Source organism: Natator depressus, chromosome 3 (genome assembly GCF_965152275.1).
Source record: "Natator depressus isolate rNatDep1 chromosome 3, rNatDep2.hap1, whole genome shotgun sequence".
Classification (NCBI taxonomy): domain Eukaryota; kingdom Metazoa; phylum Chordata; order Testudines; family Cheloniidae; genus Natator; species Natator depressus.
In genome coordinates, this window is record NC_134236.1 from 32,667,335 (window position 1) to 32,682,541 (window position 15,207).

Sequence of the window (15,207 nt, forward strand, 5' to 3'; positions counted from 1 at the left end):
CGTATTTCCCACACCCCTCAGAAGCAGTGCAAAGGCCTGGGGGAATCAGGGGTGACTGAGGAGCTGAGGGAGGGGGAAGTAATTGCTGGGAAGGAGCCTGGGTGTGAACTTGGAGGCATGTTGGGTGTGGATGGGAGAAGTATGAAACTGCATCTTTTTTGGGCAGGGAGGGATTGTTAGGGAGCCTCCACCATGCAGACGCTGACTGACCCCTAGCCCCTCTCAGTCAGGCAGGCACATCTGCCCCCATCCCCATGTGGCCCTGCACCCCCACTCAGCCACCCCACTACCCCATGTGGCCCTGCATCCCTCTCCCTCACTTCCCCATGTGTCCCTGCACCCCCACTCAGTCCCCGACCCAGTCTGTGCCCCACTAGCCCTTCTGAACCCCAGTCTGTGACCCTTTCCCCAGCAGCCCATGCTGTCCGTCCTCCCATATCCCGTGCCTCCTGACCTGGCCCCACGGACAGGGCGCTGTGAGGAAGGCAGCCTCTCCTTCCCTATCCGCAGCTGGGGCTGCTCCCACCTAGGAGCAGCTGCTCTCTGTTCTGGCAACACAACAGCCCCTGGTGGGCAAAAGGAGTAACTGCAGCACCTTCCCAGCAGAATGTATTTTCTGCTGAAAAAAATTCTGCAAAGCACATACATTCTGTGCACGCGCAGTTGGGCAGAATTCCCCCAGGAGTATACACGATCAGCTGTGTCATAATAAATGTCAAATGAACAAGAACTGGACATTTTAAAGGATATGCACAAAAATTTAGCACACTGAGCACAATGTTTCAGTTTAGCATAATCTTAAAATTACCAATAACTGTAACCAGAGGCATAAAAACCTAAATTTAGGAGCATATTCTGCTGTTACACATGCGCTTCACTGACTGCAGATGAACTATAAACTGATTTCAGCATGTTTGCATCAGTCCATATGAGCGCAGAATCAGACCACATACTGCACAACAAAACAAAGTTTTTAGACTAATGAAGCAGTGCAACATGCAGCACATTCCCAATTATTGATGTTTTATTCATCTGGAAATGTAGATATCTTCTCAAAAGTTGAATATTACTAACAGTTTCATTGTATTATTTGCTGGTAATAGGAAAGTCCAATCATTTTACTTCAAATAACTGAAATACTGTTCCATATGGACACTCAATGGATTTCAAAAAGTGTAATAGACCAAACTTCGTAAACCATTTTTTGGAAAAAGGAAGAGAATCCAGCTCATGCTGTGTTAGTTGTGTTGACTGTGTCAGGCTCATAAGAGCAAAGAGTAGTAAAAACATACTTTGTCAGTAAAGAGGCAGATGCAACTGAATGCACACAAAAGAAGCAGATGACCTGGAGTATGAAAATGCCATTTTTATATTGTTACTTTTCAGATTAGAACCACACTTCAAGGAGAAGGCTTTTCACGATAGAAAATTTAGACTCAAATTAAATAAATAAATAAGCTTAAGGCAAAGTCTGTATATGAAGTTGTTAATGTTAAAAGATGTTTGCAACAGAAGCAGCCAAGTTGCACAAGGAATCAACCTAGAGAACAGACATTTCTGGATTAAGGAAGGTACCATGCTAGTCAAAAAGCTATTTTTAATCTGTTCTAGAACCAATGATTCTGGGTACTAATGAAATGTCAGATGTTACACCAAGTCTGATCTCAGCACTACAGCAAACATCTTTGCTTGTTAATATGTGTGTGTTCTCTTCTTGACACAGAAGCTGAGTGATCTAGTTGTGCTACACACATTTAATGTTGTTAATCATACTATGCTACTAAAGAAAGTTACCACAGAGTAGTCCTGCAGCTGGCAATTTTGTAATTCATCTTAGTCATAACATACTTTGATGGAAAAGAAAGTCCATTCAACAGGAAGAGTATTTCATTTAATAGAGAAGAGTGGTTCTGCACGCAAAATAGCATGGAGTATAAGGCCGTAAGAAGAGGCTCATCAGTTTAACAAAGTGGCTGTGTTTTGAATTAGACTTTGGGTATGCGCTTTTGATACACAAACTGAAGTCCTGAATAGTTCATTACTAGGTGTACAAGAGTCTATCCTAAACACTATAAAAAAAAAAACCGCTATAATTTTAAAAACAGAGGAAATACAAATCAGAGATCCAGTTTACTACACGTGACATCTGTTTTGTCATCATCTACCTGTTTTGGGTTTACACTAGTAGAATCAACAGGACTTAAGTAAAAATCCCTTAATAGTGGCAAAGTTCTTCAGAAGTAGCTGCCCTTGTGCATCCACTTGAACAGTCTTGGCTCTCCAAAGTTTGCTCAGTTAGAACAAAATCTAATCAGGAGTGCACTGTCTTTCAAGCTTCCACCTGAAGTCACAAGGACTTCCCACAGCAAATTTTATGAAACATGCTCAGTGAAATTTTTTCCTTCAAGGAACCGATTTCAATTAATTGTTGTGGATTTCAAGAAGCAAATTTTATTCCTGGAGATTTTTTTTTTTGTAAATGGCAACATGCTTTTAAGCCCCACTCCTGCAATCTCATTTGAATGAAGGTCCGACTGTGCAAACTGATTGCTGGATCAGGGTCTACATGTGTAAAGTTCCAAAACATTCTGAGTTACAGTGTTATATGTTTATAAAATGTTTTAATTAAGTTTCTTGAGGCTTAGTGAAAAGCAGTTTCCAAACAAACGCAGTTTCCAAACAAAGGGTCTGATTTTGCACACTTTTACTTATGCAAGTAGTTTCAATGACTGCAGGCCAAGCCCTAGCTGAACAAATATAAAATATATTTTGTATAGAAAATACTAGTATATAAAACATTAACAATCACCTTGTTTCACTTTGTATCAAATATGAACAGCAACTGTTACTCAAGTGAGTTTTGCTTTTTAATACTCTAGTACCCAAATTGTTTCCAAAGAGTTCTGCTTTCCTGAAGTGCCAGTAACTGGGGATGCCCAAATTTTGAGGAAAAGAGGGGGAAAAAAAAGAGACACATACAATCGAGTTCTCATATGATATCATCAGAACAGAGCCTAAGCTGAAGAAAATAATTACATACCTTTTTTCCGCCCTATTAAAGAGGCGGATATGAACAGAAATTAAGAAAACATTGTCAATTCGGTTTTAACCATTGTAGCTCTTTCCTGACTTTTAGAAAGTTCTGAGAGCAGATTTTTTGTCCAACTAGCCCACTTAGGCAGAGGTTGGCATGGGTACGAGCACGTTCAATGCACCACCACTTTTAGGTTTCTCTGCTGTAGCAATTCTGTTCAGTTTGTCAACCTGTGTCTGCCAACTGGGTATTTTCTTTGTAGTCATATGACGACGGGCGTGTTTTGTCAAGTGATCGCTGCGCATGAAACGACGGTCACACACAGGACAAGCAAACTTCTTCTCTCCAGTATGAGTTCTTCGGTGGCGAGAAAGTTCATCTGAGCGGGCAAACTTTTTGTCACAGCCTTCCCAGTTACAGCTGAAAGGTTTTTCTCCTGAATGGATATGAGGGAAAACAAAACAAGGTTATTTTTACGATAAAAAAGAAAATGGCTTTAAGAACTAATAATTTAGACTCCAGCCTTTCAGACACTTAAGCACACATATAAATTTATGCACACAAGCCCCATAAGATTAAGCATGTGCTTAAGTGGCTGCTATATCAGGGTCTTAGACAATAGTACATTTATTGCTTTTGTTAATTTTATGATTTAACATTTTAAAAAAAATGCTGCCAAACAATTCAGAGTTTAGGGGAGAATATTTTTGCATAAAGCTACAATATCTTTTGACTGTGAACTTTGAGAAATGAACCCCTCTAACACTACTAGAAGTCAGAGGCTGTACCATGTCATTAGAAAGTACTGTAATCTCAAATAAAGTCTTGGATTTGATCTCAATGTCATAATAAAATGCTCAATTCTTCAAAAGAACACAGCAACTCAACTGCTAACAACAATTAAGAACATAATTACTTATATTTTGGATCATTTACCGAGCTATGTTTATCATTAGTTTTGGGCAGTTCATCAATTCCACCAAAAAGAAGTTACATTTTATTACTCATGTGGTGTGAAACAGAACTAATATAAGGGATCATCCTGCATTCCTTTCACAAACTAAAACTTCCATTGGCTTCATGAACATTTTGGATGCGCAAGGAACATAAGTGTGAGCTCAGAGCTTTAACATCACCTTTGCTAGTTTCTGATTACTATATGTGTGTAATACACAGTTGTGCAATTTTAGAGCTATTCTAATAGCAAGTGATCTAATACCCACTTTTACCCAGCGATAAACATTGACTATCCAAAATATACTTACAAATAAATCTGAAAATGTGTGCTCCATTCCACAAGGAAGCACTAGAAAGAATTCTTACATATTAAGAGCTAAGTCCTTCCTCTATTGCACAAGATACTCTTCCTCTCTCTCAAAGCAGGAGTAACAGAGGGAAGGGTAGGTCAGCTATTGTTCCCCCTGGCCTTCTGCAAGCTCTGTTTGCTAGTTAAGAATCACAGTTCGGCCAGTGTGCTCCAGTTCCCCTGTATACATGCTGCAGTCTTCATGTTAGAAGGGATGCACACAGCTTCTTTTCAAACCAGAGGAAAGATGTTCTGTAAGGCACACTGCCCTTATCCCTGGGCCATCCTGCACTGCACCAGGATAACTCAGGAACCCACTACGCCAGCCATAAAGGCTCTTCCACTCGCCCACACACCCTAAAGGGCAACAAGGAAGGGGAGGATTCTACCTCTGAGTCAGAGATCCCCAATCTGTGGGGCTCATTCCCCTAGGGGGCACCAAGGAACGTTCGGGGGAGCCACGGCTGGGGCCAGGGTCAGCCCTGGGGGGGGAGTGGGGGGGGGAAGAGCACAATCCAGCTCCACTCTTGGGCCTGACCCCGGCTGCCAGCCCCACGCCTGGGGCTCCGCTCCCGGCCCCAGCTCCAGGGGCACAGACAGAGGTAAGGGCGGGTACCTGAGGTAAAAAGCTTGGGGACCACTGCTCAAGTTTTTCGTTGAGGGGAATATCGACTCCCTGAATTTAAAAAAGATAAATTGTCAAATTAAGTGGAAATTAAAACCAGATTATGTGCTGAATGTCCATAGAGTTAGACCAAACTCAGGGGAGAACCAGGGAAGAAATACATCTCCCCTGCCCCCTCCCTCCAAAATAAACAAATATAGCACTTTGGCACCCTTTTAATGAGAACCCAGCATGCATGACTTGCAACAGACCAGGATTTCAGAAGGGAGAGGGGAAGTATTAAAACATACTTGGTAAAAATATATTTCTGCTCTGACTGCTCCCCAAAAAACAGTCCACAGGTATTTGTTATGTTCAATTTTCATTTCAGTTTAACAATTCTATGCACACAGTGGTCACAAACTAAAGCTGATCAGTTTTATTTAACCAACAGTTCTATTACCCAGCACAGTGGAATTCACTACAGCTCAGGACCTGGTACTCATTCCTTTAGTGAAGTCAGAATGCTAAAAAACTGGAAAAAAAATACATAATTCCCTATTATCTTAACAGGTGTATAGAGTGGATTCTGTTACGTATAGCCTGATGAACCATAAAAAGAGAGACACAAAAACTACCTGTAGGATGATGTGTCACAACACCCCCTCTCCAAGAAAACTGGTTTATGTAATTCCTTCAGATCATATTAAATATAGCACAACTCAAGTTTAAAAAAAAAAAAACATTTTGGACCAAGTTTTGCTTTAATTTACACTCTGTGTAATTCTACTGATGTCAGTGGAGTTAATCTGGGATTAAATTACAGAAAAAAATTGTCCCTTTTTTGTCTGTCCTTGAAGAATGTCCTCTACTCTCCCACAATATATGGGAAGGTTTCTATGCCACCCACTTACCCCTCTCAGAATCAAAATGCAGAATAACATTCTTCCAACAATACAAGTGAATATTCTTGTAACAAAGGACTTGCCCTCCATACGCACCAGTGTGAGTACGAAGATGGGCTTTGAGGTGGGAACTTTTGAAGTAAGTTTTCCTACAGCCTGGGAAGTTGCAAACGTAATTTCTCCTCCTTGAGAAGTCCATTTGAGGTGCACAGCTTTGACCAGAAGCAATAAAAACTGGTGCAGGAGCAAGAGGCAATAACTTGGTGTTTCCAACAGTCATTAGAGTTTGTTGGCACTGAGGTGTCTGTGCAACAGCAGTCTGTGGAAGAACCAACATAACAGTCCCCTGAGGCACAGAAGATCCCATGAGAACAGGCTGAGAAACTGGGGCTGTTTGGGGTAAAATAGGTTGGACAGTAGTTGCGACTGTCTGCGTAGGGGGTTTTATAAAGGCAGAAATCATACCTCTTTGCCTGTTAAAAGGGATCATTTGGCAGATGACTTGGGGGTTTGAAACAGGGGTAGGTAGCAGCTGGGTGGCTTTTTTCTGTAGGTAGTTGTCACAATTCTTTGGTAAACAAGTCCGCGGTGAAACTGGCCTTATTGGCTGTTGCCCTTTATTGGTAGTGTTACAACTGGAATTGTGCAAATAAGGCTGATGTACTGATGAAGTATCACTAATTAAACCATCAGCAGTATCCATGTCCTGTGAAACTCTGGAATGTCTTCGGTCTTGTGCTTCAGACCAGTCTGTGGAAGTGCTGCAATTGCCTGAAGTTACCTTTGTTTTAACTTGCACAGCAGGAATGTGTGGGTAAGCAGAACTATCGCCTGTATGACGTATAACGCTGGTTGCCATGGCCCTGCAAGGCTGAGGGGCAGGTGGCTCAGATATTGCTGACTTCTGACTGGACTGCCTCTCCACGTTTATGACAGATGGTTTGGCTATGGCAGATGCACAGTTTGTAGCGGTGACTACGCAAACAGATGTATTTGCCATGACTGTCCTTGGTTTGGAATAAGTGACTTGTGAAGAAAGGAGCATTGTAGTCGATGGCTCAACAAAATCAGGGCTGTGGGGTGGGGTCATACACTAGAAAAATAAAACAAAAGTATACAAACATAAAAACAGTCATGTGTTTTCATAGTGGTTATCAACCTTACTTTAAAAATAAAGAACACACAATGAAGATCTAGAGTGTAATGAAGAGTCTAAAGACCCATATTTTAGGAAGCTGTGACTAAAACATTAACTTCTTATAGAGTGGCTCTTCTGGAAAGTTCAAAAGCCTGCTAGCATCAAGTAAACAGTGATGCAGCCACAATACTGCAGGCATCAGCTCTTTAGGCTCTTTAGGCTCCCGCCCATTTTCACCCCTCAGATAATGGATGCATCTATTTAAATGCTGTTCACTGTGTGCTGTTCTTAGAAAACAGGATAGCAATTCATAGTGACATTATACCTGTTTAATTGCAGGTTTGCAATGACCTAAATCTTTTATTAATTATTATTCTGTCAGTTGGAAGCTCATCTTGGAATAGATATGTTTGGAACTGCTCTCCCCTCTCTTCTTGAGCCACTTCTCCCTCTTCCCTCCACTGCTGCTGAGAATTTATGCCTCTTCCCAACACTGCTGCAGAAGAGACCAGCCACTGTTAGGAGATGAGAATGTGACCTATGAGGTCTATCAGCCAGTCATCACCCCCTCTCAATCTTCCTCCTCCTTTTTCCTAGACTTTTATTATGCAAATGAACTATCAGGTAAAATGAATTTCTTAACATTCTGAAAGATTAAAACAAATTAGCTTTTTTTCCAAGTTCTTCTTGGATATCACCTACAACAATACCTACATAAAAAACACAAGAGGAGCTATACTGGGTCAGACCAAAGGTTCATCCAGCCCAGTATCCTGTCTTTTGACTGCGGCCAATGCCAGGTGCTTCAGAGAGAACGAACAGAACAGGTAATCATCAAGTGATCCATCCCCTGTTGCCCATTCCTAGCTATCTGAGAATCAATTGTCATCTGAAGTGGACCAGAGCTTTGGAGAAATAATCAGGTGCATGTACAAACGCACAGGCTACGGAAGTATCATGATGAAGTGGCAAGTTGAAATTAAACTTGCTTTTATGCTTTATCAGAGTGTTTAACAACATTTCTCTGCATTCCAAGGATTCTTTTTTGTATTATCTTTGCAGGTAAATCAATAAGAGTCTACTCCTGGGGGAATTCTGCAACATTGTGCAATGCAGAATTTTGCAGAAATTAATGCTCTGTGCACAGAATTTCCTTTCCCCACCATAGAAATGGGCTGTAATGCTGCTGCCTGCCACTAGGGGCCACTGGACCCGGCAGAACCCACCTCACATACAGAAAACACTGCCAGGGGAAGGGACCAAGGGAGCTACAGGGTTCCTCACAGCTGCAGTTCCCAGCATGCCCCAAGGGAAGGAGGGGTGTGTGTGTGTCTGTGTGTGTGTGTGTGTGTGTCTGTGTGTGCGCGCGTCCCCGTCCCTCTGGATCCCTGGGCTCTGATGGGTAGTGGGGTGGCTGTCTGGGCTGGGGGAAGCCCGCAGCTGAGGTCTGTGGGGGAAAGGGATGGGTTTATGGGCAAGGGGAGGCCCCGCAGCTGGTCTCTGGGGGGTAGGGGATTTGGGTGTATTGGCTGTGGGGGGCCCAGAGCTGGGGTCCGAGTGGGAGGGGTTGTGGGTGTCTGGCCCCCTGGCTGGGGGGGAAGAAGGGGCAGAGAAACAGGAAATGGGTTTGTCACAGGGGTTTCTTTTAACTCTCTACTGCTGGGGGAATTTTGTGCGTTTCTGTCTGTATTGTTGCAGACATACTTGCTGACAGGTCATTTGAAATAAATTACAAAAGTACCTGAAACTGGTGTGATTATGTGGTGTTATTTTTGACAAAATTTGAAGAATTTTAAAATATTGTGTGCAGAATTCTTATATTTTTGGTGCAGAATTCCCCCAGGGTCCTCTTACTCAAAGTACTAAAGAGAAACCTACAATAAACTATCCAAATAAGCTTGCCCAGGACATCAGTTAAAATGAACACTTGATCAAAGTTTTTCTACTTGGCTTTAAACAGGAGATCAAAACATTTTGTTTGTGTCATCACATCTATTACCGAAGAGATGACGGAATTATCCAAACTGAGAAATGTATACTTTACATGAAAATAATAATTACATATCCAGACAAGTTAGGAGGTAAATATCACTTTTGACAATAATCAGCATTTAAAAAACAAAGATACTGCTCTCTCTCCAAATACAACAAAATTATTCAGTATAATGGTGATATAATAGCAATAATATAAATGTTATCTGAGGTCATGCATATTCATTTTGAATTTGTTTTTTTCTTACCAGTGTAGACAAAAAGTGATAATCCTTTGGTAATTCAGAGGCCGCTTCAGCATGCATTGTGAAGTCACCTGAATCTGAGATGGGCGTAAGTGGCCTTATCTTTAATAGGTCACCTTTCTGTGATCTTTGACCCCAGGAGCTCATACAAACAAGCGCCTCGACTGCTTCTATGTCATTCTGCTCTAAGGTGCTGCACGTAGACCTTTCACTGTCATGACGCTGTCTTTCACGTATAGATTCATATATGTCCACAATGTCAACCTAAAGGCAATCAGATCATTAGTTGTTAGGACAAGTCAGAAAAAAAAGTTACCACCACCCACATATTGTTTGCTTATAATGAAGGTCACTTGAAACTCATTGTATGCCCAATGCAAGATTTTTTTTTTAAAACCAACTCAGTTATTCAATATGCAAACCTTTCCCCTCCCCCTCCTACCAGAGTACATCTTATCTCCCCACTCCCACCCCAACTAGCCTTGCAGAAGAATGACTCACTAGAAAGGAATTGACCCACGTAGCTCAAATTTCCAGACTAACGTTCTTGGATTATTGTTGCTCTGAGTAAACATGTTCTGCACACGCACACACATACACAAAGTGACTCCACCCCCTGCTTTGTGTAGGGAGGGCCATTTTCTGACTTGACATGAGGGTTTTATTTAGCATCAGTCTAATATTTACTGCTGTTTAGAAGAATGAGATAAGGGCAGAGAGTCAAGGGCTCCCAAGTTCCAAGCACAGGTCTGCTGCTTACTCAGGCTACGTCTATACTACAGCATATGTAGGCATAATTTATGAAGCTCAGGGGTGTGAATGAATCACCCACTTGAGCGACATAAGCTACACCAATGTAAGCACCAGTGTGGAGTTTCTCCCACTGACATAGCTTCTGCTGCTTGCAGGAGGGCTGGAGTAGTTAAGCCAAGTACAGAGCTCTTTCATGTTGGCTTAGAGCTATACCTGTCTGCGCCATTCTAAACTCTCTAGTGTAGCCGTGCCCTCTTAGTGTATAAATTTGGCAAGTCATTTATCCCCCATATTATAGATGGAGGAAATTGAGGCAGAAAGATTCACACATAGGAGGGCACTATGATAACTGGATGTGCGTATAGTGCTCTCTGGTAAAGCACTATGTAAGAGGTAGATATTATTATTAGGGCATTTGGGGATGGGAGAGGAACCCAAACATCAATTTGTTTACATAAGCAAATACTGCATTAGTGTACTTTTTGGGGGGTTAAAAATCCTGATCTTTCCTTCGGTGAAAACGTATACAAGTTTTGCAAATGCTCACTGTGTGTGCTGTAATGACTCAAGCAGCCACATGTTGTTGCTCTAACACTTATATTCACTTTTCCCCACATAAAATGAGTGATAACAAAAGGGTCCACTCCGCCACTTCTTGCACACCCAAAACTCTACACAAAATCAACTAGAATTCTGAGTGTGTGAGGACAGCAGAATCAGGCCTTTCTTTAGATTATAAACCGTTAGGGACAATGCTTAGATACTGCAATGATAGGTCCTACTTAAAAAAAAAACTAAAGCAGATTAGATGGCATTGGGTGAAATTATGCCCCCACTGAAGATCAATGAAACCTTGCCATTGACTTCACTAGATCCATAGTGCCATGCAGATACACACGTGTAATAAATACTATGTATTATGTACACAGTTGTGTGGCAGATACATTCAGCACAATGGATCTAAAAAGCAGGCATTTATCAAATCCATAGAGTACTCATCCACCTGACAAATCATCCCAGATTTAAAGGAAGCCTCAAGGTTCAAAAAAAAAAAAAAAATCCAATTTAAAAAGAGTCCTTAAACAGACTAACTGCTCTGAAAATTTTAGAAAAATTTCCCACAGCTCTTGAAAAATCATCTAATTACTTTATATAATTCTTTGATTACAACATGAACAGTAGAAACCACCAATCAGGACCAGGTCCCCACTGTGCTGGGCACTAGGCAAACACATGAAGACACAGGAGCTGTCATTCTTTTCAAGTCTCCGCACTCCAGCCAAGAAATAGCTTTCCAAAGCCCTCCATCCACACCACAAAGAGGTTACGCTCTTACGCTCCACGCGGGGGATTTCCTTTAGACGGGCTGCGTTCGTGAAATAAAGGCGGTAACTAAACTCACAGCCGGCGCCGAGAGGAGCCCGACAGCTTGTCCCGAACTCACCCCGCGCGCAGGCACTGTCGGCGCCTGCAAACAGCGGGCGAGCTGGCAGCGGCCCCAGCTGTTGTGTGTCTGCCGGAGCAGCAGCAGCGCCACGGGCCGGGAGATTCCCCAGGGCCAGGCCCTGAATGTTTGTTTTCAGAGGGGGCCGATCCTCACCGGTCTCGTTTGCTCGCTCAAGAGGCGAAGCGGGGGAGCTGCCGCTTGCTCCACCTGACGGAGCCCCGGAGCCGAGCCCAGCGGGCTGGAAGGAGGGAAAGCCCCACCCCCCGAGGGGAGGGGACGGCGGGGTTTCTCCCCACCCCGGGGGCCCGCAGCCGCCGCCCACTCCGAATATAACTCCGGAGCAACGTGATGCAACAAAATAGCCCCGCGGACGGCGCGCGGGCTCCGGCTAGCGAGCGCCAAGCTGCAGCGGAGCCCGGGCTGGGCGGGTGCCCGGGGAGGAGGGGGCGCAGCGCAGCGCGGCACCACCCGCAGCTGGGACAGCGACGGAGCTGTGCTGTCCGCCCGCCCCGCCCTGGGCAGCTGCAGCGGGCCCCCCCCGGTGCACGTACCGCGCCGGGGGTCAGCCTCGCCCTTTGCCCCACGCCGACGGCAGCGGTGCGACCACGGGGGCGGCCCCCGCCCGGCCAGGGCGCTGGGAGGGGGAGGCCGGGCTCACAGGCAAACCACGCGGGCGTTCGCCCCCGTGTTCCTCCCGGGGCCAGGGGCAGGGCCATGGGGAGCGGGCTTAGCAGCGCCCCTGGCAGCAGGTGGCCGGCTTGCTGCCTCCGGCGCCCCACGAGGAGCCCCGCATCTCGAGCGAGCGCGACGCGCCCATCACCCTGGCATCTGGGCACGGGCAAGCCCTGGGGGAGAGCGAACCCGCAAGGGAGAGCGGCTGGGCAGCCGTTCCCCCAGTGCCCCCCTCCAGCCCAGGGCAGCGCCGGCCGCGGGTACTCACAGCGGGGGCTTCTCCCATCTCCGAGCCGGGCATGGCGAGGCTCCTGCAGGCAGCAGCGATGTGACAAAGGCAGCAGCCAGCGCCGCCTCCGCTTTCACCTCCCCCGCCCGCGGGGCTGGCCGCGCAGCAGCCCAGGCTGGGGTGGGGGGGGGGGGGGCACACCAGCTACTCCGTGCACTAGGCGTGAAGGGGGAGGAAGGAGCGGGCAGCCCCCGCACCAATCGCAGCCTGGCCTGGCCCGCGCCGGACCAATAGGCAGCCTCGGCCGGCGTGATCGGGGCGTGCAGCCTGCCTGATAGCAGGAAGGACTCAGCGTGGGCATGTTCGCGGCAGCGGCTCAGTCTGAGCCACCCGCTGGAAACTAGGGGAAAGGTCAGCACGGGGAAAGGGGGGCGGGGCTGTTTGTCGCTGAGCGGCGGCCAGCCCGGGAATGGCTGCGCGCGCTGCAAATCCCTCCCGTCCCAGCGAGGGAGCCCGGCTCCGGCTCCAGCCAGTGAACGTGAAAGGGGCTACGCCTCCCCCAGCCAGCACAGAATGCACCCCCCCCCCCATGTACACAACTCTTGTTTTTAGAAACAAGAGCTCTGTCTGTGTAAGCTCCGAAGTTTGTCTCTCACCAACAGAAGTTGGTCCAATAACAGATATTACCTCACCCACTTTGCGTCTCTAATATTCTTGGATCAGGTACAACAACAGTGCATACAAACAGTAGTATTAACTCTTTCACAGCTGATCAAAGCATGTAAGAAAGGAGAGGGAGGGTCATTTTCAGAACTGCCCTGTCTGCACCAGCGCCAGGGACAGTACTACTACTTATTTTTAACCCTTCTCAATGGGGGCTGGATGGCAACCAACGTGTCTCACAGCCCCTTGTTCCTGAAGGACAGCCAGGGCTCCCACTTTCCCCGGCACCCCAGAGGAAGTAGCAGTGCTGGCCTGGCAAGAGACCACCCAGTGGAGCTGGAAAGCTTTCTTCGCCTTGGACTGATGGCAGAGGTTCCATCGCCTCTACGGTGGGGTTTGGGACACATGAGGGGACACCTAGCTCCAACGTCAGGTACTAGTTTGACTCAGCCACATCGATATCACTATGGTATTGCCAACCCCAAATGTTCAAAAATCGTGAGTCAGGCCCCACAAAAATCATGACATTAGCTCAGAAATCATGAGATTAGTACAGCAAGGGGTTTTCTTTACCTTCAGATTTTTGAACCCTTAGGGTATGTCTACACTGCAATTACACAGCTGCAGCTGGCCAATGCCAGCTGACTCTGGCAAAGGAGCTTGAGCTAAGTAGTTGTTTAATTGTGGTATAGATGCTCCCTCTTTGGCTGGAGCCCAAGCTCTGGGACTCTCCCACCTCACAAGGTTCTTGAGCCCAAGGCCCCAGCCTGAGCCCAAACATATACACTGCAATTGTCCCCACAGCCTGAGCCCCGCGAGCCCAAGTCAGCTGGATGTCTAATTGCTGTGTAGGTGTACACACGGGGTACATTTAGGTCACATTTTCAAGCTTTTCTTTACAGCCAAGAGGGCTAGAAACTTCCCATTTTTTTACCTGATTTTTCTATCACAACCTTTCAGAAATCTGGCCTTTCTTCTCCAAATAGTTTAAATGCTTGTCCACACCTTGGCCTCCAGTCTTGATTACTGCAACCTCCTTCTCTCAAGCTTACTTGATATCAATATCTCTTCCTTCCAATCCAGCCAAAATACAAGTTAAAAGGATTTTCCTAACCAGTCTATGAGACGCACTACTTTCCTCTTTGAATCTCTCCCCACTGCCTGCTACATCAAATGCTCCTCATTCTCATTTGAAGAATCTGTACAAATTTGCCCCAGCCTACACCTCAGATCTGATTACAGGTTATATGTTTCCTCTTGTTTCCTTCTCTCTACCAATGATGTGAGCTCTGTCATCCTTTCATTTCCTTCCCATCTCCATGTCTTCTTCTCTGCCACTTCATATGTAAGGAACAACCTCCTAGTCCCTGTGCATCAGCCTCTACATTTGCATTCATATGCCTCATGTCTTGGTTACAGGGCTAATTGTACCTCTGACCCCTTCTCTGATCTTCCTGAGGTATCCCCTCAGGTGTCAGGGCAAGTAAGTCTTTACCTCTCCTGGGGAGGAATCATGCAATTCTCCCACTCTCAGACTGGATCCTGAGCCACAGTACCTTGTGGATCAACCCTGATTACCAAGTCCAGCTGAGTTCGGCACCTGCAGTTTTTCCCCTCAGGAGCTTGTAACCAACAGTAAATAGTGACCAGAGTGCCTTCTCAGATCACTTATTGTTTAATCATAACAGTAAGAACAAAGCATAACATGGGTGAAAAGGGTTTTAAAATAACCAGAGGTCTATATACACATGTATGTTGCCTGGGGAAGTTCTACGGCCTGTGTTATACAGGAGGTCAGAAAGGGCATCTCGCACCCCCCGGTCCCTACCCATACGCAAAGTACGCAGCTGCATAGGGTACCAGGAAACTTGGGGCTGTGTGCTGCTCCAGCCCCTGCTCCGCCTCTTCCCCGTGGCCCCCTCTCCTGCTCCGCCCCAGTCCCGCCCCCACTCCAGGCCTTCCTCTGGGGACTGCAGCAGGGATTGGGCCCACCCTGCACTCACTGGTGGCGGTAAGTGGAGTGACCCAGCCACAGCCTGCTCCACGCCGCTGGCTCCCAGTGGTGCTGCCAGTAAGTGCTGTGGGGCGGTTCCCCCTGTCCCCCAAGCCCCAAGGCTGGGAGCCGGGGGAGCAGAGAAGAACGGGCTGGGGCCGGGTCACTCTACTTCCCACCGCCCCATGAGTGCAGGGTCAGGCCTGCCTTGCACTCACCGGGTGGC

General features: G+C 46.2%; 1 protein-coding gene across 3 annotated transcripts; it reads right to left on the minus strand.

Moving 5' to 3' along the window:
• Positions 1-390: 390 nt before the first annotated feature.
• KLF11 (KLF transcription factor 11) lies at positions 391-12,496 on the minus strand. Of its 3 annotated transcripts, none has more exons than XM_074946807.1 (4): positions 12,365-12,496; positions 9,228-9,488; positions 5,946-6,942; positions 391-3,470 (listed from the first exon to the last, which is right to left on the minus strand). In XM_074946807.1, exons 1-4 carry the CDS (start codon positions 12,395-12,397, stop codon positions 3,175-3,177), a joined length of 1,587 nt encoding a protein of 528 aa, XP_074802908.1. In that variant the 5' UTR covers positions 12,398-12,496; the 3' UTR covers positions 391-3,174. The 3 variants fall into 3 exon arrangements, with proteins under 3 accessions (XP_074802908.1, XP_074802910.1, XP_074802909.1); XM_074946809.1 differs by lacking the exon at positions 12,365-12,496 and adding an exon at positions 11,422-11,543; XM_074946808.1 differs by lacking the exon at positions 12,365-12,496 and adding an exon at positions 11,380-11,391.
• Positions 12,497-15,207: the final 2,711 nt, after the last annotated feature.